At 51.3% G+C, this 21,710-nt stretch overlaps 2 protein-coding genes across 3 annotated transcripts; both read left to right on the top strand.

Moving 5' to 3' along the window:
• The first annotated feature begins 146 nt into the window (after nucleotides 1–146).
• Nucleotides 147–3,603, top strand: PSMD9 (proteasome 26S subunit, non-ATPase 9). Its single transcript, XM_079322657.1, has 6 exons — nucleotides 147–301; nucleotides 384–486; nucleotides 1,314–1,501; nucleotides 1,661–1,762; nucleotides 2,269–2,357; nucleotides 2,673–3,603. The coding sequence occupies exons 1-6, from the start codon at nucleotides 188–190 to the stop codon at nucleotides 2,698–2,700; spliced, it is 624 nt and encodes a 207-aa protein (XP_079178783.1). The 5' UTR covers nucleotides 147–187; the 3' UTR covers nucleotides 2,701–3,603.
• A 1,159-nt stretch (nucleotides 3,604–4,762) lies between these two features.
• Nucleotides 4,763–21,199, top strand: CFAP251 (cilia and flagella associated protein 251). 2 transcript variants are annotated; one of them, XM_079322454.1, is made up of 23 exons: nucleotides 4,763–4,784; nucleotides 5,264–5,477; nucleotides 5,647–5,728; nucleotides 5,888–5,994; nucleotides 6,125–6,265; nucleotides 6,456–6,565; nucleotides 7,000–7,108; nucleotides 7,537–7,617; nucleotides 7,935–8,012; nucleotides 8,442–8,486; nucleotides 8,809–9,026; nucleotides 9,504–9,677; nucleotides 11,501–11,748; nucleotides 11,830–11,978; nucleotides 12,490–12,663; nucleotides 12,937–13,121; nucleotides 13,625–13,739; nucleotides 13,852–14,015; nucleotides 15,954–16,044; nucleotides 16,247–16,390; nucleotides 18,231–18,459; nucleotides 19,626–19,727; nucleotides 20,579–21,199. In XM_079322454.1, the coding sequence occupies exons 2-23, from the start codon at nucleotides 5,430–5,432 to the stop codon at nucleotides 20,728–20,730; spliced, it is 2,946 nt and encodes a 981-aa protein (XP_079178580.1). In that variant the 5' UTR covers nucleotides 4,763–4,784; nucleotides 5,264–5,429; the 3' UTR covers nucleotides 20,731–21,199. The 2 variants fall into 2 exon arrangements, with proteins under 2 accessions (XP_079178580.1, XP_079178579.1); XM_079322453.1 differs by lacking the exon at nucleotides 4,763–4,784 and having other exon boundaries at nucleotides 4,802–5,477.
• The last annotated feature ends 511 nt before the right edge of the window (nucleotides 21,200–21,710 follow it).

Raw genomic sequence — 21,710 nt, 5'->3', positions numbered from 1 at the left:
ACAGTGACACTGCTGTGCCACTGCATGTCACCACCAAAGCTGTGTAACTCACTGACGGTGGCACTGCTGTGTCACCCCGTTATCGCCGCCGCTCTGTCGCTCTCGGCCCCGCCCCCGCGCTGGCCCCGCCCCTGGGCGTTCCCGGCTCGGCCCCGCCCCCGCCCGTCCCTCCCGTGCGGCCGCGGCCATGGCGGAGCCCGGCGGGGGCCGCCCCGTCACCGTCAGCGATGTCCAGCAGCTGGTGCGGCGCAAGGACGAGATCGAGGCGCAGATCAAGGCGTGCTACGAGCTGCTGGAGGGGGTCAGTGCCGGGCAGGGCCGGGCCGGGCCGGGGGGCGCCGTGCGGGCCCGGCCCTCTCCAACCGCGGCCTCTTCCCTCACAGCAAAAGGGCGTCGGGATGCACGAGCCGCTGGTGGACGCCGAGGGCTTTCCCCGCGCTGACATCGACGTGTACCAAGTGCGCACCGCCCGGCACAACATCATCTGTGAGCGGGGAACGGGAACCGGGCTGGGAACGGGAGCCGGCCGGGAACGGGAACCGGGCCGGGAACGGGAACCGGGCCGGGAACGGGAACCGGGCCGGGAACGGGAACCGGGCCGGGAACGGGAGCCGGGCCGGGAACGGGAGCCGGCCGGGAACGGGAGCCGGGCCGGGAACGGGAACCGGGGCCTTGCCGGGGCCGGGCCGCGCCCCAGTCCCCGGGATGAGCCAGCGAAACCGGGATGTGCGGGGGAAACGCGGCCTCTGCCCGGGAACAGCACCGCGGGATTCTCTGAAATCCCATCTCGCTGGCTGTAATTGCTGCGCTGAGCCCGTTTCCCAGGGGTTCCGCTCAGTGCTCGGAGCTGAGTCAGTGAAATGCTTTTGTCCACGTGTTGCTGCAGCGGCACGGAAATTCTGCCACTGCTGCGCAGCTGTTTGGGATCTTAGGAACGCAACAAAGGTTTTCTGTGCTGTTTGTAGAATAAAATTTGGGTGGGAAATAGCTTGGTATTTATTTCATCCCAGGCTTTTCCAGTGCCCTGATTTTCAGGATGGGTTTTTCTCTCCATATGTAACAGCAGGTGACTTAATGGAAAGAAGATTTAAGCTGCTCACTGAGTTCTAAGGATCACGGGCCACCCAGCCCTGCTGCCTTTGCATGTTTACCAAAATTCATGGGGAGGTTTTCTCTGTGCCTTTTACTGATAAACATCTGCGGGGCTGGCAGCAGGCCCCAGCAGATGGAGCAGAGGTTTTGCTGAGATCAGACACAGCCAGGGCTCTGCTGTGCCTGGGGGAAGCCTCTGCAGCTCCCTGTGTCACCCACAGGTCTGCAGAACGACCACAAGGCGCTGATGAAGCAGGTGGAGGAAGCCCTGCACAAGCTGCACGCCCGGGAGAAGGAGAAGCACGCCAAGGATGAGGCAGAGGCCGTGGCCGAGGCCATGAGGCAGAGCCCGGCCCAGCCCTTTGCCCAGGTGAACGCCGTGAGCCCCGGCTCCCCCGCCAGCCTCTCGGTACGTGGCACAGCTCCTGGGGAAGGCTGGTCTGCAGCCAACAGCTCAGGGCTCCCTCTGGCCTTGTTAATAAAGGATAGTAAATGTTAATAGATGCCTCTGTGATATTACCTGTCTTTGGAGAATGCAGATGCTCATCTCTCTTCTTTCCCTGTCCAGGGACTTCAAGTTGATGATGAGATTGTAGAATTTGGATCTGTCAATGCAAACAACTTCCAGAACCTGCAGAACATTGCCACGGTGGTGCAGCACAGCGAGGGGGTGAGCTCATTCCTGCTGGGACTGCATTCTCTTGCCTGTCTCTGTTAGCCACAGCTTTTTCTATGGAACTTGGATCTCTGGAATCATCATTTCCGTGTCAGAAACTGTCAGATTCAGTCTGTGCTGTTGTGGCCTTGTTCTCTCACAGCACTGAGCTATTTGCTCACGAATGGAAGAGCTGACAAGTGTGTGCTCTTTGATGTGAGCATCGTGTTGTTTGTTCTCCCTGGGGACTCCCTGCAGCAGCATTGCTGTGCCACCCTCATGGACTGGCAGAGAAGCTGCCACAACCATTAAGTGCTTGGTGGTGGAAGTGAGGGATCTCCTGGAGATGACTTCACACAGAACACTCTCTTCTTTCAGTTACAGCCACAGGAGTGGAAATGGGCACTGCTGCAGAACAGTTCCTTGGGCTTAATATTCTTCAGCAAAAGAAGGAAGAGAGTTGATTTTGTGATGGAAAAGTGAAAAATTTTGGTTAATGTTTTATTTTTCCTCTCTTTCAGAGACCCCTGAGCGTGACTGTGATCCGTGGTGGCAGAAGGGTGCACGTGGGGCTGACTCCAAAGCGCTGGGCTGGGAAGGGCCTCCTGGGGTGAGCTGCTGTTCCACTTGCTGCAAGGGGAGAGGCTTTCAGCAGCTCTGGGCAGGGCCAGCCCTGGCTGTGTCACTGCCCACTGTGACAGACCTCACAGGTCTGTCCCTCCAAGGAGCTGGAGGCTGCACAGGGACACAGGGAATTGAGTTCCATCAAACACGAGCACAGGGAGAAAGGTCTCAGTGGCTGGTTTGTCTGGTAGAGGAAACCAGTGGAGGAGGGTTGTGGTGGGTCTGATCCATCCCATGTCAGTCTTCTGTGCCTGTTTGGGAAAGGAAATTTAATATTTCTTTCTACCCTCTTCTTTTTCAGCTGCAATATCATTCCTTTACAAAGATGACCATGGCTTGGAGAACAATAAAGCTGAAGCTTGTGCCTGCTTTCTGGACTCTGATCTGGTTTGAAGACTTCCCTACGTGGTGTTGCTGTGACCTCTGGTGCCTGAAGGGTTCTGGCAGAGCAGGGCCTGCCTGCAGTTCAGAATTGCACTGGTTGTCAGGAGGAACCTGCAGAGCTGCAAGATGTGGCTTCTCATCTCTTCCACCTTCTGTCAACTTAGAATGAGGCTCTAGAGAGACCCAAGTCTCACTTGATACACACTCTGAAGAGCTTGAAATGCTCTTGTTTGTGATAACAGAGCATTCTTTTTTTCTCCCCTTTGAAACTCCTCACTGAATATCATGTAATATATGCTAAAAAGTCCTAAAACACTTTTTTATGCCTGTCATAGTAGATGGCAGGCAAGATATGCAAGTTTGATATGTCATCTTCCCCATGTTGCCACAACTTTAGAAGTCAGTGACCATACTGAAAGGATTTTGGAATGCCCAGTTATTTTAACACAACGAGGTAAGGAATAGAGGTTATAATTCTACTTTTGGAACTTCTAGTAGTTTATGTAGTCATGATAAAAGCACTCCTAATTTGGCTTCTCCCTCTGTTTTCTTTTGATTTTTTAAAAATTAGTTTATTTGCAGGAGTTGATTTTGGGGTGTTTTCCTGGTTCCAGCCAGGACAGGGTTTACCTTTTTGTGCCTCCCATTCTCTCCATCCTGTTGCAGGAGCAGTGGGGGGAGTGGGTGAGTGGCATATGGTCTGGGGTGTTTTCAGTGGGAACAGTAAATTGGGGAATACCATTCTTAAACTTTGAAGGGATTCCAGGAATGACTGGTTTGTTTGAAGCTTATTTCCACTTGAACTTCAAAATAGTCTACCTAAACAATAAAACTGAGTATTGCCTCTCTCTTTTCTCATAGAAGTCATTATTTGGGGCAGCTTCTCTGGGTCAGGGAGATAATGGGAGCTGATAACAAATCTCCTTTCCGCTCCCAGCAGGGTGTGAGGCTCTTTCTGGGAAGAAAGAAAAACAAATTAAGTTTAGAAATTGTTATTATTTGAGCTTAAGAGCAAGTCTGAGGTCAACAGCTGGGAGCGTTTGGAGCAGATTATCTGCAGGGGTGAAGTGAGAGCCTGGAGTGAGCCCTGGGAGTGGATTCCCTGTGCTGAGAGCTGGGGACCGTGGGGGCCTGGCAGGGGTTGGGGGATGATTTTTCTCACTTTGACTTTGCTTACCCTGCTCAGGGAAGCCACTGCAGCAGAGCTGCCTACAACTCCTTGTGAGGGGCATCGGGTAAAGATCCCTCATCCCATCACCGGGCAGGGCTGGGGATCGGTCCCGAATTGCTCTGTCTCCAAGAGAGGCTTTGTCACGGCCACGGGCGGGGTTTGGGCTTGGGCAGGGTGAAGGGCTCAGTGCTCCCTCCTGCGGCTCCCTGCTTTGGGGCGGGGGCAGCGCTGCCTCTTCTGGCAGGGGGACGAGGAAATTCCCCCGCCTCTCCCGGCATTTCCCGGTACAGCCGGTGAGGATGAGGAGGGTTCTCCCTCTCTCCCCGTTTCCCGGTACAGTCGGTGAGGATGAGGAGGGTTCTCCCTCTCTCCCCGGTTTCCCGGTACAGTCGGTGAGGATGAGGAGGGTTCTCCCTCTCTCCCCGCTCCCGGTACAGTCGGTGAGGATGAGGAGGGCTCTCCCTCTCTCCCCGTTTCCCGGTACAGCCGGTGAGGATGAGGAGGGTTCTCCCTCTCTCCCCGCTCCCGGTGCAGCCGGTGAGGATGAGGAGGGTTCTCCCTCTCTCCCCATTTCCCGGTACAGTCGGTGAGGATGAGGAGGGTTCTCCCTCTCTCCCCGCTCCCGGTACAGTCGGTGAGGATGAGGAGGGTTCTCCCTCTCTCCACGGTTTCCCGGTACAGTCGGTGAGGATGAGGAGGGTTCTCCCTCTCTCCCCGTTTCCCGGTGCAGTCGGTGAGGATGAGGAGGGTTCTCCCTCTCTCCCACTCCCGGTGCTGCCGCTGCCGGTGCGGTCGTTGCCTGGGAACGGCGCTCGCCGAGCACGGACGCGGGGCTCGCTCGCTGTACTCGCTGTGTCGGTGAGCGGGGGCCCCTCGGGAGGGTGTCCGGGGGGTCCCGGGGGGTGCAGGAGCCACCGAAGCCTGGAGGGGTTTGGGAAGGGCTCCGTGTGAGACCCGGCGGCCGCGGCGGTTCCCGAGCTCCCGTCCCGCCTGCCGGGGCCCGCCGAGGGTTTTTCCCAAGGCCTCTTTCCTCTCCCGTGAAAGTTTTCGTGCACAAGGTTTCGGTGTTGGCTCAAATGCAGACCCGTGAAGCCGGAGATGCAGCAGCTGCCGCCCAGGAGCGGCTCTGTGCTCACGGGGACTGTGATAAAACCCCATCCAAAGGGGAATTTCCATGCCCGCGGTGTGCGGGCAGACACGGGACGGAGCTGCTGAAGAACCGCTGTGCTGCGCTTGTTTGTGCTCAGTGCGGGAGTGTTACTGGAGCTGAGAAGGGGCTCTGGGACCCATTTCCCAGTTTCACAGGTGCCTTTTCCTCCTGCTGTGCCAAATTCCAGGTTGTTGTGCAGCCAGATCTGGAAGAGTGTGTGTGGGGAAGTATTTCAGAGCATCTCCACAGCCCAGCTCCCTGGGAGGAGGGTGAGGGTGTGGATGGATGGTCCGTGTGCAGTTACACTGCAGTAACCCACTGAGAGAAGAGCAGCACTAAGCAGTGAGTCCAAGATGTCCCAGGACAGACAGACACCTCAGGAGATGGATGAGCCTGAGAAGGTGAGGGCAGCACCATGGAAAGTCCTGTTTGAGGCAGGGTCTGGGGCAGATCTGAGTGGAAAGAGAACCCCTGGGATATGCTGGGATTCATTCCCAGTGGCCACAGGGCAGTCTTCATCCAGACCAGCCCATGAACCAGCATTCACCAAAACCTTTTTTTCTTTTCAAGGATCTTGCTGCTCGCAGGGAGAATAAAGGAGAACCAGACAATACTGAAGAGTCACCATTCTGTTCCCGGTCATCTCCTTTAGGTATGGGGACCTCAGACACCCTGCCCAGCACCTGGGCTGGGAGCCAGGGCACCCCGGGGGAAGGCACTGCTGGGACATCATGCCCGGAGGGTGCTGGACTCCCTGAACCACCCCCAGCACTGTCTGAGGCCAAGAGAGCCATCTCCAGCCCTCTCTCAGGCTACAGGGAGAGGCACACACCACATAAAGGCTTTGCCAGCTTGGTGTGGGGGGCCAAGCCAGGGATGCTGTTCCAGAAGAACAAGGATAAGAGCTTTCATCCCCTGGTGAGTACCAATGGGCACAGTGCTACTGGGATGGTCCACAGGGCACTGCCCTCTCTCTTCCATCACCCCACAGACCTCATGTGCCTGTTGTCCTGGCTGCTGAGAGCCAGGAGCTGCCTCTTCCCTGCAGGAGCTGTCCTGGGTGTTTGGCTACAACAGCAGCCTGGCAGTGCACAGCCTGATGGACGGGGAGGAGCGGGTGCTCCTGTACGTCTCCTCCCACACAGTGGTCATCCACGACATCCCACGGAACAGGCAGTTCCACCTGCAGGTCTGGCACACACTGAGCATCTCCCTCCTCCTCCTCCCCTTCTCCTAATCCCCCTCCCTCCATCTCTCTTTCTGGTGCCCTGTGCTCAGGGGTCACCTATAGCCCAACCCAGGAGCAGCCCATCCAAAAGGTAAGAACAAAAGAGCTCCAGGTTTGCAGCCTCCAAGGCACTTTGCTGCTTCTCCCCCAGGGCCACACAAATGTCATCTCCTGCCTGTGTGTGAGTGAAGACAAACGCTGGGTTGCCACTGCTGACCAAGGGCCAGATGCTCTGATCATGGTGTGGGACTCCTACTCTGGGTAAGCTCCCTCTTTTGGAAACCCCCTGTGTCCAGTAAATCACCCAGGACCAATTCCAGTCTCAGCTGAGAGTAAAATAGGAGAACATGGGGCAGACTAAAAAGCAGCAAAGGAACCAAAACCAAACCAAATCCTTCATTGTTCTCGTATCACCCACACCCATGGGACACTGAGATGGGGCTGAGCTCCCCCACTGACATCACATCTCCATGCTGTATGATCTGCCAAGATCCCTGCTGAGTTGTTTCCATTTACTTGGGAGGAATGGAGGGAGGGGACACTGAGCCTGTGGCAGCACCAGTGTTTGCAGCCTCCCTCCCTCCATCCCTTCTCCCACACAGACCAGGGTGGGTGGGTTGTGCCACAGCTTTGCCAAGTGACTGCCTTGGACCCCCTGTGCTGCCAGGAGCACCCATGAGGTCTCTGCTCCACAGGGTACCTGTGTGCACCATCTTCGAGACTCAGTCAGAGGAGGGGATCTGTGCCATTGCCATTTCCCAGGATGCCAAGTATTTGGTGACCATTAGTGCTGCTACTGTGCAGGTGAAGAGAGTATCTCCTCTTTCATAGCTTTGCAGGATAGAGACCTGGAAGTTTTTTGCAGTGCAGCAGGGGAGGTGGGAATTCAGATGGGGAGAGAGGGGGAGTGGATTTGCAGAGTGATGCCTTGTTTTTGCTGAGCCATTAGAAGACAGACCTGGATTGCATTAAAATGAATGCTGCAGTGTTGAGAAAATGGATCTTAATTTGGGATAAAAGCTTCTGACTTCATCACTTTCATCTAAGCAATTTCTAGCTCATTATTTCCTGAAATTAAGCTTTCTGCTGCCAGGCTGTGCTGGGATTTACCCTGTTCCAGTCTTTCAGGCCACACCAGCCCCTGCAGTGGGTGGGGAATGGGATTTACCTGGCTCCCCAACCTCCCAGAAAGTCACAAGTGTTCCTTGTATTTTTCTTCTCTTCTTTTCCAGAAAGTTTGTGTTTGGAGATGGACTTTGCCCACAGAGAAAGTCATATGCAGCACAGAGCTGAAGCCTGAGTTTGGGTATCAGGTGAGTGACCATGGCCAAGGGGGGCAGAGGGGATGGACTGGACTGGGCAGCCCCATCCTCCCCTGCTCCCCCCTGTACCCCCATGCCCATATCCAGCACAGAGCTGCTGGTAGGTGTCAGCTGGGGCTGGAAGGATCACCCTGGGGTACCCTGGTGCAGCAGAGCATCCCAAGGGGTCCTCCCTGTTCCCCTGATGCCTGACAGATATGGGGTGTCCTCTGTTTTCAGTTCATTGCAGCTGGTGAGGTGGTTTTGGATGGAAGAATAAGCAGAAAGCACTGCTCTGCTTGGCACTAATGCAGTTCTTTGAATTTCAGGATTATGTAATTTTTAACCCTCAGAATCCCCATGAGTTTGTCAGCAACAGCAAAACCCAGGTGATATTTTACCTGTGGGTAAGTAGGGACATGGGAAGTTGTGATTCTGGTGGCAGGGGGGGCTCAGGGGCTGGGTGTCTGTCCACAGCTGAGGTCACACAGCAGATCTGTCCCTTCCCTGCTCCCTGCCCTTGCCAGACCCCAAAGTGGTCTGGACAGAGCATCACAGTCCCTCCACTCTCACACTGGTCAGGCCCAGCTGTGGCAGGGATGCTCTTCACCTCTCCCACTCCTACTTTCCCATGGGCCTTGTGCAGCTTTTGGAAAGAAGCAGGTGGAAGGAGAGGATGTTTTGTGCTCTCTGGAAGGCCTTGGAACCTTTCTGTCCCAGGAGCCCTGCTTTGGTCACCACAGTGTGGGGCCAGTGCCCAGATGGTGGGGAGGGGACATGACGGCACTGCAGAACACAAAAATCCCTGTCCTGGATGTTTTCTCTGCTTTCCCCAGGATGATTCTGGCTTGCAGTATGGGGCACCATTCCTGAGCAACCAGGTGAGCACAGCAGGGAGGGACCACAGCATGTCACCCTCTTGGCTCTCCTGCTGGCAGCAGGACTGGCCCTCCCCATCCCCTTAAGCAAAAACAGTGGCCATGGCTCCAACCTGTCCCCCTCAGACAGGCACAAGCCAAGTTTGCCCAAGCTGAGCTCCAGCAGGGCTCTCTCCTACGTGCCCCACTGCATTTCTCCTGGGGTTCTCCTCTCCTGTCCTGCCATGGGACAGGAAGGGAATGAGGACCAAGCAGAAACCTCTCTGCTTGAGGAGGGCAGAGCCAGCTCTGGGATAAAACCACAGCCTGGTTGCTGTCTCCACAGACCTTCAAGTGCCTGGTGGGACAGTTCAGCCAGTCAGTTTTCCATTTTAACAACACCCAAGCTCTGACGGGCACCTCGGCCGGGAAGCTGGTGGTGTGGGACATGGACAGTCCCCAGACCCTCCCCGAGGAACTGCCAGCCAAACCCCACGGAATCACAGCCACCAAGGTGCTGTCAATGCAGAAGGAGAGTCTTACTGTGCTTCAAGTGTTGGAGAGGTAAAGGGGCAGCCCTTTTCAGCAGCTGTAGGAACAGTCCTCAGGTACCTCAGCTGTAGGAGTGGCAGAGATAATGCCGGAGTTTCACTTGGCAGCACGGTCACTCATGAGTAATTTTCCAGAGATGGATATGCCCGGGGGTGGAAATGAAGTTGAAAAGTTGTGATGATGTGATGCCAGCTTTGCTGGGGTAGCTCAGGCAGCAGCTCAGCCTCCTGGCTGCTACCGGCAGAGGGAGCAGACAGCCACCAAACGCCGCGACAGCCTTGGGGACACGGCGGGGACACGGCAGGGTCACAGCAGAGCCGCTGCTTTCTGCACAACCCCAGCTTTCTCCTGCACGTCTGTGCAGGGCTCTGCTCATGTGATTGTACAGAGAAATGGGGAAGAGATTTGCTTCCACCCAAGGATTGTCCCCAAGAAATATTTGGGAGCTGTTAGTCAGTGTGGTAGTTAATAACTTTCCCTTCTCTGCAGCTGTATAGTCACAGGTGATGTGGGAGGGCAGGTTAAATTCTACGATGGGCAGCTGAAGCTCCTCACCATCTACAGCCACGACAAGGTGGGTCCCATCCGCTCCATCTCCTTCTCCACAGTCCTTCGTGATCCTCCCAGTGCCCCCCCGGGCAGCAGCCAGCCCTTTCTCACCAGGTGAGCCTCTCTTTACAAAGCCAGGTCTTCTCCTGTGTTTGCCTTGCAGCTGAGAGCTGGGGAGGGGGTCAGTGAGAGCTGCTCCATGAGCTTCTGCCTGGTCTGGAGCAGGATTCAGCCCTGTGCCCAGGCTCCTGGGCAGGACAGGGAGTGTGGGTGGGCTCCAGGACATCCCCTCTGATCTCAAGGTGGTGCTCAGCACAGACAGGGCATTAGTGCAGGCACGGTGATGATCAGCTTCTCTGTCACGTACCAGGCAGTGCTAGGCTGAGCCTCCAGCTCTCACTGGGCCCCTTAATCCCCCCTTAAACCCCTCCCAGGGATGGCTGGATCCAGTTGGATTTTATCATGGCCTGGCAAGCTAATCGGGGCCGTGGCACCGGCGCAGGGCTGTCCCCACTGACTGGCCACCAGCCCCTCTCTGTATCTCTGTGTGACATAGCTGTGTCTGAGGATTTTTAGGGAGTCTGCAGGCCAGATGAAGCTGTTGAGTGGCTCCATCCAGCCTGCAAACCACGTCTGTCACTCCTGTTAAGGCTTTCCTGGCAACGTCTCTTCTTAGCCCTGCATGTTTTCCAAAGAGCCACGTGGGACAGATTCTTCTCCAGCCTGGGGGGTGGTTTGGTTTCCCTGTTGGTCTGTGTTGTCTCATCCCTCTTCCTGGGTCACTGCTGCAGCTCCTGTCACTTGTAGCTGCTGTGGGCAGCACAAAAGGCAGAAAACCAAAGGGGAAGACCTGAGCTCATCCCAGAGACTGGTGGGATTAGGAATGGCTGGAGAGCCCAGCTAAGGCATGCAAGGAGTGCAGAGTCCATCTGTGTCTGGGCCAGATGTGCAGAGACTGGTGGCTGTGATGGAACAGCTGGCAAAGAAGCTGTGCTTCCCCACTTGTCTGTCTGTGCAGCTCCTGGACTCAGCCTGGAGAAGGCTCCAAGGAGACCTTATAGCTCCTTCCAGTGCCTCAGGGGCTCCAAAACAGCTGGAGAGAAACTTTGGACAAGGGTGTGGAGTGACAGGACAAGGGGAGAATGGCTGAAAAATGGCAGAGGGTAGGGTTAGGTGGGATATAGGAAGCAATTCCTCACTGTGAGGGTGGTGACATCCTGGCATTCTGGTTGCCCAGAAAAGCTGTGGATGCCTCTTGTCTGGAATTGTTCAAGGTCAGGTTGGATGGGGCATGGAGTAACCTGGTCGACTGAAAGGTGTTGAAACAAGGATCTTTGATGCATCTTCCTACTCAAACCAGTCTGGGTTTCTTGTCTCTTTTACTGGGTCCAGACTCTCAATCAGCCAGACTGAAACTGTACATGTTTGTGCAGTAATGTGAATAATTATCCATCTGTCTGCTTCACACCTCACTGGTCACACAGTGAAACTTCTGTGCTGGTCAGCGTGGCCAAGTGAGCAGACAGGGACTGAAACTGCCCTCTGACCTTGGCCATGGCAGCACACTCAACGTGGAGCCACTGGTGACGTGGAGACATGAAAAGCCCATTCAGTATATCTCTAACTCCTCATTTGTCCATCTCACACACCAGTGACTTGCAAACAGCAGGAGCTCCCCAGATGTCATTCATCTTCTGGCTTGTCCAGCCAAGTAGAAAATGGAACTGGCTCCAGTGTCTTCCCATGGCCATTTCCCAGGTCATGAACACAAAGTGCCACTTGCCTTCCAGGTCAAGGAGCGTTTGCATACCGTGCATCACAAAATATAAGTGATTGTCCAACTAACTTGCCAAAAGGAGACTGATGTGTAATATAGCTTGGAGGGACATGAGCCAGTGGGTTGATTCATCTAATTCTGTTTCTCTCACGCTAAACAGGAACTTTATCCTTTCAACCTCTGATGCAACCATGTTGCATGTTGCAACAGACAGCACAAACTTTGAAAGAATCATGGAAGAGGCAAAGAAAGCTGTGAATGCCATTGCCTGCCACCCACAGGAGCCACTGGTGGCTGTGGGGAGTCACTGTGGGCTGCTGAAGGTGTGGGAATACAGGCAGACAAAGTACCTTGCTAGCAGGATATTCACTGAGGCTGGCATCCAGTGCTTATCCTATGATCCTGAAGGTATCCCAGCCCTGTGACCTCCCCGTGTGCCTTCCTGGGAGGAATGATGGTGTCGTGAGAGGTTTCTGGTCTGTTTTCCAGGCCATTTTCTGGCTGCTGGTTTTACTGATGGAAGCGTTTACATCCTTGATGCGATTTCCCTTCAGTCCATCTGCAAGGAATTCCAGTTCTCGCAGGGTCCCGTGACTCACATCAGCTTCTCTCACGATTCCAAGTACCTCGCAACCGCTGTAAGCTTGTTTTTTCCGCTCTGTGATTTACACGCTGCTGGCGGGGCAGCGCTGGGAGGGACTGGGAATTGCCGGCCATCCTGCGAGGCACAGAGAGCAGGGCAGAGGGCTGTCCCTCCCCTGGGGCTTGGTGACTCTGAAATGCAGAGCGAGCAGGGCAGAGGGTTGTTCCTCCCCTGGGGCTTCCTGACTCCGAAATGCTTTTCCTAGCTTGAAGAGTCACTGTACAAACGTCACCAGTCACAGCGGCTCCGCAGACCCGCTGCTAGCTGTGCTCTGTCCCTAACTTTAGGGACAAGTCTCAGCTCTGCATCCATCTGAAGAAGGGGCTGGAGCAGGGATTTCCTCCTGGCTGGTGCTCTGGGAGGGGGCTGCTCCCTCAGTCCCATGTCTCAGTATAGAAGTATTGAGGCAGAACATTGAAGAAGTTCGGCTGGGAGGTTGCAGCAACTGGTGATGATCTGTACAAAGAAAAATATTCTCTTCATTAATCTTCATGCTGTTGTTGCAGGATGAGAATTATTCAGTGACAGTTTACAGGAGAGTCCTGGAGAACGGGAGCAGATGCTGGGAACACCTGGCAGGGCTGGACTCCCACTCCAAACCCATCAGGAACATCCTCTTTGGGGTCCACCCGGACAGCAAGGAGCCCAGGCTCCTGAGCCTCGGCGAGGACAGGCAGCTGGTGGGTTGATGCAAGAGCTTAAAGGACAGTGAAGATTTGTGCTTACAGGGGTGGGGCTGGACAAAGCCATCAAAGGACACTCCATGTTTGGTTCCATGGCTCCCAACCCTCTGCCCACCAGCTCCATTGCTGGGGGTTGTTTTTCAGCCTGGTCTTGGTGCTGAAGCTCTCCTATTGCAGCTTCTCCAGGAGATGCAAAGCCAGTGAATCCACAAGGTCAAGGTCCAGGGCAGACCACAGGGGAGTTGCTGTGTTTGCTTGTCTTCCCTCCAGGTTGAATATGACCTGAAGAGCAGCATCAAGGACTGCTTGGTGGTCACACACAGGGACAGGCTGGAGCAGGATGCTGTGCCCCTGTGCTTGACCTGGTACCCACAGCTCAGCACAGAGTCCTTTTTCCTCACTGCCAACAACTGCTACAAAATGAAGCTCTACAACACAACGACCAAAATGTGCAGGTAGAGGATGGATTCAGGCCTGGGAGCCTCCTCCTGACCCTGTGCTCTCCTTGCTCTAATGACCACCATACTCCTACCCATGAGCATGTGATTTTCCATCTGTGATGCAGATCTTGGGATGGCTCTACAGCACTCAGGCTCAGTTTACTCCATTCTTAGGCCCACTCTGCTGTTCACTAATGTGTCATTTAGCAAGGTTGTGGCTGCAGGCAGATCTTGGTCTGCTCTGCACATTGGACCTGAGATGTAGCAGTTAAAGACATCAGATAAAGAGACTGGAGTCCACATGAGCAAAGCATAATAATCCCTGAGTACTAAATTAATTTCTGAGCCCCAGTGTAGTCCCTTCTAGCCAGGGACTCTGTGCTATCCTGTTCTCTCAGCCATTAGCACAAAGCCCCTACACACCTCCCATATCTACCCATCCTTCCACACAACAGCTATTCAGAGGGGAAAAAGGTTTTGGGTGGCCTAGAGTGGATAAATACATTGTTTGCCTTTAGAAAGACCCTTTTGGGACCAACCTATGGCTCCCCCTTGGAGAAGATACAAATCCTCCCTAGGACAAGCTCTGCAGACCCCCAGCAACACTACCTGGTGTACATCACAAAGGACAAGGTATGGAGCCCCAGCTGTACAAGAGCCCTCCCTTGCAGAGCTGGTGTTCCCTTGGGAATTTCACTGAAGGTGAAGGACCCCCAGCCCTCCCAGACCCCCTCTTCCCTTACAGGTGGGCTTGCAGATGCTGCCTGTGGATGGCAACCCCCACAGGTCCTCAGCCTTCATCTGCCACCCTGATGGTGCCTCTGACTTTGCCATCTCCCAGGATGGGCGTTACATCTTCACAGCCGGGGGCAGGGAACGAACCTCCATGAAATGGAAAGTCAACCTACAGTGAGTCATGGCAGGAAAGGGAAAGGAAACTTGTTACTGATTTCCACAGCTGCTTGGTCAACCCATTGGGCCCCAAGCAGCCAAAACCAAGGGACATATTTTGGGGGGATTTGTTCCCCTCTCTGACATGTAGGAGGGATTAAGCCAGCAAACCTCACAGGGGTGGCCATAGTGCCCAAACAATACAATTTCCTAGTCTGGGAAATGATGCCCAAATGGTTAGAAGTTGGGCAGAGGATTTTGTGATCTTTGTGAGGGCCTGGCCAGTGTGATGGGAGATGGTCAGGGGAAGGAGCACACAGGGCAGCTGCTGATACAAAAGTGTCTGCTCTCCAAATGGGATAGGAATTTGCTGGGAAATCCCCTCTGTGTTTGAAGACTGGATTTAGGACAAGCCACCTTAATCCTATAAAGCTTTGCTTACATGAATAAATGGCCTGCAGTAAATAGGGTGGTTGAAGAGTGGAGGCTCCTTTAACAAAGGAGGATCTCCAGGCTGTGGCCCAGAACACCAGTGATGAATCCTGCCAGGTTTCTTATGCCATCCTCTGCAGGTTTCCCTCTGCCAGATCCCTTGGGCAGTGGTGCCAGGTGTGCTCCCACATGAGGGAGGGTAGCACAGCAAAGGCAGAAGAGATATTTTGGTTTCTTCTTATGTCAAGGACCAAAGCTGCTCAATGCAATACATGTTTGGGGCACAGGCTCTTCCCTCACAATAGGAACATTTGTACAGATGTGAATGGCATAAAAACTGCCAGCCACCATGGAACCACCTCACCCCTCAGGGACTGAGAATGGAGCCTCTCACCTTCCTAGGACCAAGGTTTTGTTAAGACCCATGCTGGTCCTGCAGGGAACACATTTTGCAGGTTCCATTTGCTCTGAGAAAAGCCCAAGGAGTGCCAAGCCAGCTCACCTTCATGTGCCAGAACAAAGGAAACCTGAGTGGGAAAGCAATGGGTTTATTTATTTTCTTTTCCACTTTGTGTGGCTTAAACAGTCGGGGGTCAGGATAAGCGACATTTTAAGGAAGGCAATAGAATATAAATGATCCTTCTTTATAATGGTTGGCCAGAGTCCAGGCAACATTGAATTCCTATGTAATTTGTTTTTGGAGCGAAGTTTTTGATGAGCTAATTATCATTTTATTGCTGCTTCTGGCATCTTGTGAATCTCCACTGTGTTTAATACCCAAATAACTTAATTATGAAAAAAGCATGAAGCTTGCAAAAAAACCCCCAGTGGAAGCAGCACTGGAGAGGTGTGTGTGAAAGCTGCAGCCTGGCTGCCAGGCATGGGGTATTATGTGGCAGTGCTATGCCATGATTGCACTTCCAGGCTTGGTTTCTTTTTACATCTGCACAAGCCAAAGGGATTCTTTTGGCTCCAACTGCCTATGAAATTGAAACAAAGAGGTGGCTACTCAGGCACTTTCAGTTTAATGCAAACTGCACCTGCGACTCCGTCGCCCGCCACAGGAGGAAGTTGGGTCATGGATTGCATTGAGTTATTGGGGAAAAATGTGTTGGATCAAGGAACAGGGAGTTGTGTGGTTTATTGCAAACACCCAGCCCCAGCCTTCTCTGCATGTTCAAAATGCTGATCTAGCTAATTCATCTCCCTCAATGTCTCTATAAGGAAGCAGAAAAGCCAAATGCCAGACACCAAGTTCAAGTCCATGGAAAAGCTCCTGGCTCCCAGCCCTGTACTCATTCCACTAAACAAGAGGACCATTCAGTAATAATTAATTCCCACACTGTGCTATTGTATGTAAAACCTGGGTATGAAATATGCTGTAGAAGTGCAGCTGATGATAAAATAGCACAAGGTTCAAGGCAGTGCTTTTCTTTCCTGAATTCTGAGACCCAGAGATTTTAATTATTGAAAGTGTCTCCTCACATGAACCCTTCCTGTACTTCTTTCCTCCCCTTCTGCCAGTGCCTTGGATGCTGCTGCTTTCCTGGGTGGGGAGGACATGATGCCATTCTACAACCTCCTGGATGGTGGCAGAGATGGCAAATTCTTCAGGGTAATTATGCTCACCGTGAACGCTGTCTGGCCACATCTGGCTGCAGTTTAATCTATGCAGGCCTGACATTTCTTTATGTTTTGTCCAGCTTGCCTTTAACAGCAAGCTCATTGATGTGGCTGTTAGCAAACCCTAAAAGGAGCCTTATCTTCTGTGCCTGTTGGTAACTGAAATTTGCAGTGTTTGTTTGATTCCCTGGCAGGAACTGGAGGACTATTTTTACTATGTACAGCTGTGCAGCCAAGGTATCATAACACTGGAGAGAAGACAGGTGTCAACACATATTCCCTTGGTGGAAATTCCTTCTGTAATGAGAGCAATAGGATTTTATCCATCAGAGGAAGAGGTTGGTCAGCTGTTTTTATTGTTGTTATTAAAAGAAGAAAGAGCAAGACTGATTGCACTTCCCAAGTGTTCTAAGGGCCAGATTCTGACCACTGCCATACTGGATGGCTCTGGATATATTTCTTGGATTTCAATGTATTTTTATCCAGAGAAAACTGATTTAATAAGGGTGCTGCTTCTTCCCCTTTGTGTGGCTGTTCCTCCAAAGCAGTTTGTACTGTATACAAACCTCATTTGTAATGTGTAACCTGGCATGACTGAATCTGAAGCAAGATTTGAATAACGACCTCTGGGCAGCAGCTCCAGCCCCTCAGCACAGGAGAGGCTCTCCCAAGGGAAGAGGTGCATCACTGCACTCCCCCAGCCTTTCTGTGCTCATCTCTGCCATGGCACAGGAACCCACAAGCTGCTAAGGCACATCTGCCCAGGGATGCTCTGCCAGGAGAGCCACCAGGTGGGAGGCAGGACCTTTGCCCCAGCTGCCACCAAACTGACTCACTTTGGAGCCCCCACAACCAGCAAATGTTTGTCTGAGCTGGGGCTGCTTTGCCCTGGTGTCAGGTTGAGGTGTTATCTCTTCATACTGTGTTAGATCTCTTCCTTTGGTTATTACATTTTTGCCTCTTGGGGACAGAGAGAACATATTCCCTTGGGAAATGTCTCTGGAATAGTAACTGATAATGCCCCACAGTTCCCCAAATCAAAATATAAACAGCATTTCAGGCATGGAAACGGAGGTGCTGAGCTGTTGTGATACCAGGCAACCTACAATCAGTAATAAATCCAGAGAGAAGGTTCATCTCTCTCTAGAGTGTTTTAATAAAAGAAAAGCAGGAGGGAGAAAAGGCAGCTTGAGCTGACTAGCAAAGCTTTTGGGAATTGGTGTTTCTCTTTTGTAGTTCAGTGGGGTTGATATAAAACCTAATCCCAGATCAGCCAGAGCCGAGTGAAAATGACTGTTCTTGCTTGGCGTGACATTCACTACAGGAAAAATATAAGGCTGAGATTTCCTTTTTCCCTGGGCTTCATTCAGTGGAAAAACTTGTGACACAAGGACAAAGGCCCAAAGCTGAATGCAAAGTCCTCCCTGGGGAGATCTTGCATCAGCCTCCCTTCCCGGGGAGCAGCAGGCCTGGTACGTGTTGGCACCGGGAATTCTCCCCGTGCATCTCTGAGGGGCTGCAAGCACAATGGGGGCATGGAGCAGATGCTGCCTTTTGGACACACATCTGCACAGCTGCCAACTGGGCTGACTCACAGCACCAGACTTCAGGAAAACCACTGGTATCCAGCACAGCCAGTGCTTGCCTGTTTGTCTGAGAGGAGAGAGAGGGATCCAGCAGGGCAGGGTGTCAGCCCCATTGAGCACATTTTGGGTTTGGCTTGTGCAGAGCCTGAACTGCTCTAGACACAGGGAACAGAAGATTTCTTGTCCACACAGGGAGTGCAGCCTGCTTCTGTTGGGACTCTCGTGTGTGTGTGCTTCCAGAGCAAGGATGGTGGTGTTTGCTGGTTTGTGGTTTGCCTGCCCACTGTCCCAGAGTGGGGACACAGCTGTGCCCAAGGTGCCGGTAACAGCTGCAGGGTCACCGAGTGCCTGTCACGAGAGAGGAAATCCAAAATGACTGTGTGTGTGTAACCCCCATCTTTAGCTGTTATTGTCACCTCAGCAGGTGTGTGACTGTTGGCCATTCCCATCCTCACTCACTTCCTCCTGGGATGTGGTCATGGCACCCGTGGCACAAACACAGGCTCAGTTTGGGGATGTTCACAGGATTGGAAAGTGGCCCAATGCTCCTCAAAATAAAACATGTAACAATCTGCCTTGTCCTGATCTTTAGATTGAAGAAATGATAAATGAAATAAAATTCAGCAAGCATGCGGATACTGGAGAAGAAGTGACAGAAATCAATTTAGAGGATTTTATCAAACTTTATATAAATCATCGACCTGCACTTAGCTTGTCAATGAAAACCATCCAGAGAGCATTTCAGGTTCTTGGTTATGAGAACAAGAAGGGAGACAAAGTTATTGACAGAGGAGACTTCCTGTTACTACTTCAGCGCAGAGGTGAGTTATTTTGTTTCTAATATCAGTTTTATGCTTGCTAGTTCTGCCTGCAATTTCAGGACTTTTTCCCTGCAGCAAGAAATTATTCTGGAATGATAACCTGGTAACCAGGGCAGGCATGAGGAGCCACCTGCCTTAAGATTTTAAATTGAATAATCACATGTCTTATCCTAGCTGTGCTTCTTTTACTGCTCTGGAAATCTCTGCTGGCCTGAGGTGTCTCAGCTGTTAAATGATGAGTATGATCTTTGCAAAATGTATCCTTCTCCCAGTGTGCCCTTATCTGAATTGCTGTTCTCTCTTCCAGCCACATAGGCTCTGGAAAAAAATAGTATAAAACTGATAAAAGGGAGACAAGAAAGGAGGGATGAAATTGGTCCTGGGCTGAATGTGTATGAAAGATTGAAAAGATGGGATGATTGAGTTGAGCTGAATCAGGGAGAACACCATAAATGTGGGTGTTAGTATGCTCATGGCCAGTGCCATAGAGTGCTAATAACAAACTTCTATGGTCTTACTTGTGGTGTAAAAGTGCAGCTGAGCATTCCAACAGGTAAAGGGACATGCTGGTTTACTCAGTACATCACTTGGCAAGACTACTTGCCACAAAGATCCTTGGAAACCATGGATTCAACTGGAGTGAGAGAGGTTAGCTATTTATACAGATGGTGTGAACAGCCATAAATAGGTACATGAGATAGAACAGTTTCATAACAGATCTATAACCTCATGCTCCAGGGTGTGAGCCAACCACTAACTGGGAACAAGTGCTATGTCCATGTTACTAAATCAAGACTTTTCTCCACCTTTCTCTTCCTCTGCATGGAAATGGCTACATGGACTGTGGTTTGTGCCAGGAATTCTCCAGTGGGAATAGGAGCTCAAGCCCCTGCTACTGCAATGCTGTTTAAAGAGATGTGTGCACCAGAATTTCTCCCTTTGACTGACATTTTCCCCCAAAATGCTACAGGGAAGAGCAATTTTCCTCAGGATAAACATTTTCATGCATTGGGATCATGTGTTTCAGTTGTCAGTGTATACATCTCTATCTCAGAAAAGCCAGATCCTCTTTTGAACTGTCCTGTTTAGTTTAATTTGAGTTGCTTTTGAGTTTTTGTGCTCTTGACCCCATAACTCAGGGGCTAGTGGTGCTCTGTTCTGTGCAGGGGAGCAGATGACAGAGAATGAGCTGGCTGAGTGTCTGACCACCCTGCTGGGCAGGAGAACCAGGAAAGGAGAATCTGAACTGGACACCAGTGATCTCACAGGTACAGGATTAGCATTCCACACAGCACAGAAGCAGGATTGTTTCAATTCCCAAACGGAATAATTTAAATTTCAAACCCATTTACCCTGTTAGGCCAAGAGCTGTCAAAACTGCTCAGATGGGATTGTAAAAATAGACACAGAGCTACAGACTGTCCTTCATCCACACAGCAATTGCATGGGTGTATCTAAAAATAAATGGACAATGAACTATAACTGGGGCCTGACAAGATTACACTGCTGTTTATCTGCTGGCTGGAACTGAAATTAGAAACACACAGGGAAATCCCAGTGCTGGTTTCACCCAGGCTGCAGTGCCCATTGTAACAGAGCTGCTGGGAACGACCACATTTGTCTGCAATTTATGTCCCAGTCCACACCAGTCTGGAACAGCAAATTATAGCATTGATTTGAGCCAAGGGGCTGTATTTAATTGCCTATTGTAATTGGAACTGCATTTTTGTACAATTCATGTCCCAGTCCTCACCAGTTTGGAACAACATCTGTTTAGGGTCACTGGCAATGGGCCCCGTGCAGCAAAGGTGCTGCTCTCAGAGGGAACTTTGAAATCTTGAATCCCTCAGGATCCTAAATCACATCAAATCCAGGTGTAAAAGTTGTCCCATGACTCCTCTGAGGCAGGGATCTGCTGCAAGATGAGACACACAGATTTAACAGGTTTAATCCCTGATATAAACACATCAGGTATCGAGCTAGTAAACCATCACTTTGTCATGATCCCTTCATATACCTTTAAAAACATTTCATTCACTTATTGCTGCTTATAAATTTTACTGGAAAGCCATTTTGACATTGCTTCTGTGTGTCTTGCACTGTTGTTACTGCTCTCCAGGTGCAGCAGCTTTGACTGAAGAAGAAATTCCAGCAGAAATCACAGCAGAGATATTTGTTAGAGACATTCTTGGCTTTCCTATTGCTGAACCAGAAAAGAAAGAACAAAAGGAAAAAGAAGAATCTTTGATCTACAAAGGCTCAGAGTCATAGCTACCACTAGATTTTCTGTTGTATCCTCTCCTCAAATATCTGTAAAATTTATGGCTTGTGTTCATTGCAAAGTAAAGGTCACATAGTTGTATTTCAGTCAAGCTCTAGAACAAGTCCCCATTTTGGCACATGCCACAAACCTGTAATTTCACACCTATATAGGGAAACACAGGAATGGCTGGAAAGAATGAAGCAGGTGGCCACTCCATCCTTGGCTGGGACCTTCCCAGAAGCCATTTCAGGTGGGTTTATGCCAGATGCAGTCTATTTTCATTAGGTTAAGACAGTATTCATTTGTGAAGCTTGACAGCAAAAGAGCAATGTAAGTGCATTGTATTGATTAAATACATTGATAAATGCTTTGACAGGTTAGAATGCATTTGTAATGATAAATCCAATGCACTTCGGTAAAGAAATAAATGCTGTGGTATCCATTAAAACCACGCTTCTCTTTTGGCCTTTAAAGTGACTTTTTCTTTCTGAAAGGAGTAATTCCAATTAGCAGTGTAATGCCAATGGGAGGGCATCGTTCTGTGTGTGTGTAAACAGCATAATGAGACTGATACAAGTTGCTGTGGAAAGATCAGTGAAGTGCTGTTGAACAGCTTCCTTCTTTACATCATCCTCGGCAGCAATTTGAATAATAATGTAGGCCCTTAAGAAGCGTTCCTTTCAGAAGGAATGTTTTTTAAACAGAGATCGCTGTTGTGTACTCAGAGCATCTGTGATTGTACAATTAGCAGCAGCAGCAAGGTGTGCATTAGGGAGAAGTTAATGAAGGAGTCCAGCAGCACCACACCAGAGCTTGCAGGTCTGGGACAAATTTCCTGCAAAGTATCACCTCCTATGTAAGTAATTTATTTATGCTCATGTACTTTCATATGTCTGTTGGAGCTGAGCCTCCACTGCTCAAAAGCAGCCCAGTTCCATGGATAGTATTATCTCTATGTAAAGTGCTTCGAGGTTTCTAAAAGCCCTGT

The sequence above is a fragment of the Erithacus rubecula genome (assembly GCF_903797595.1).
Source record: "Erithacus rubecula genome assembly, chromosome: 19".
Classification (NCBI taxonomy): domain Eukaryota; kingdom Metazoa; phylum Chordata; class Aves; order Passeriformes; family Muscicapidae; genus Erithacus; species Erithacus rubecula.
Note: the sequence above shows the minus strand (reverse complement) of the source record. Positions and strands in the feature narration are given on the sequence as shown.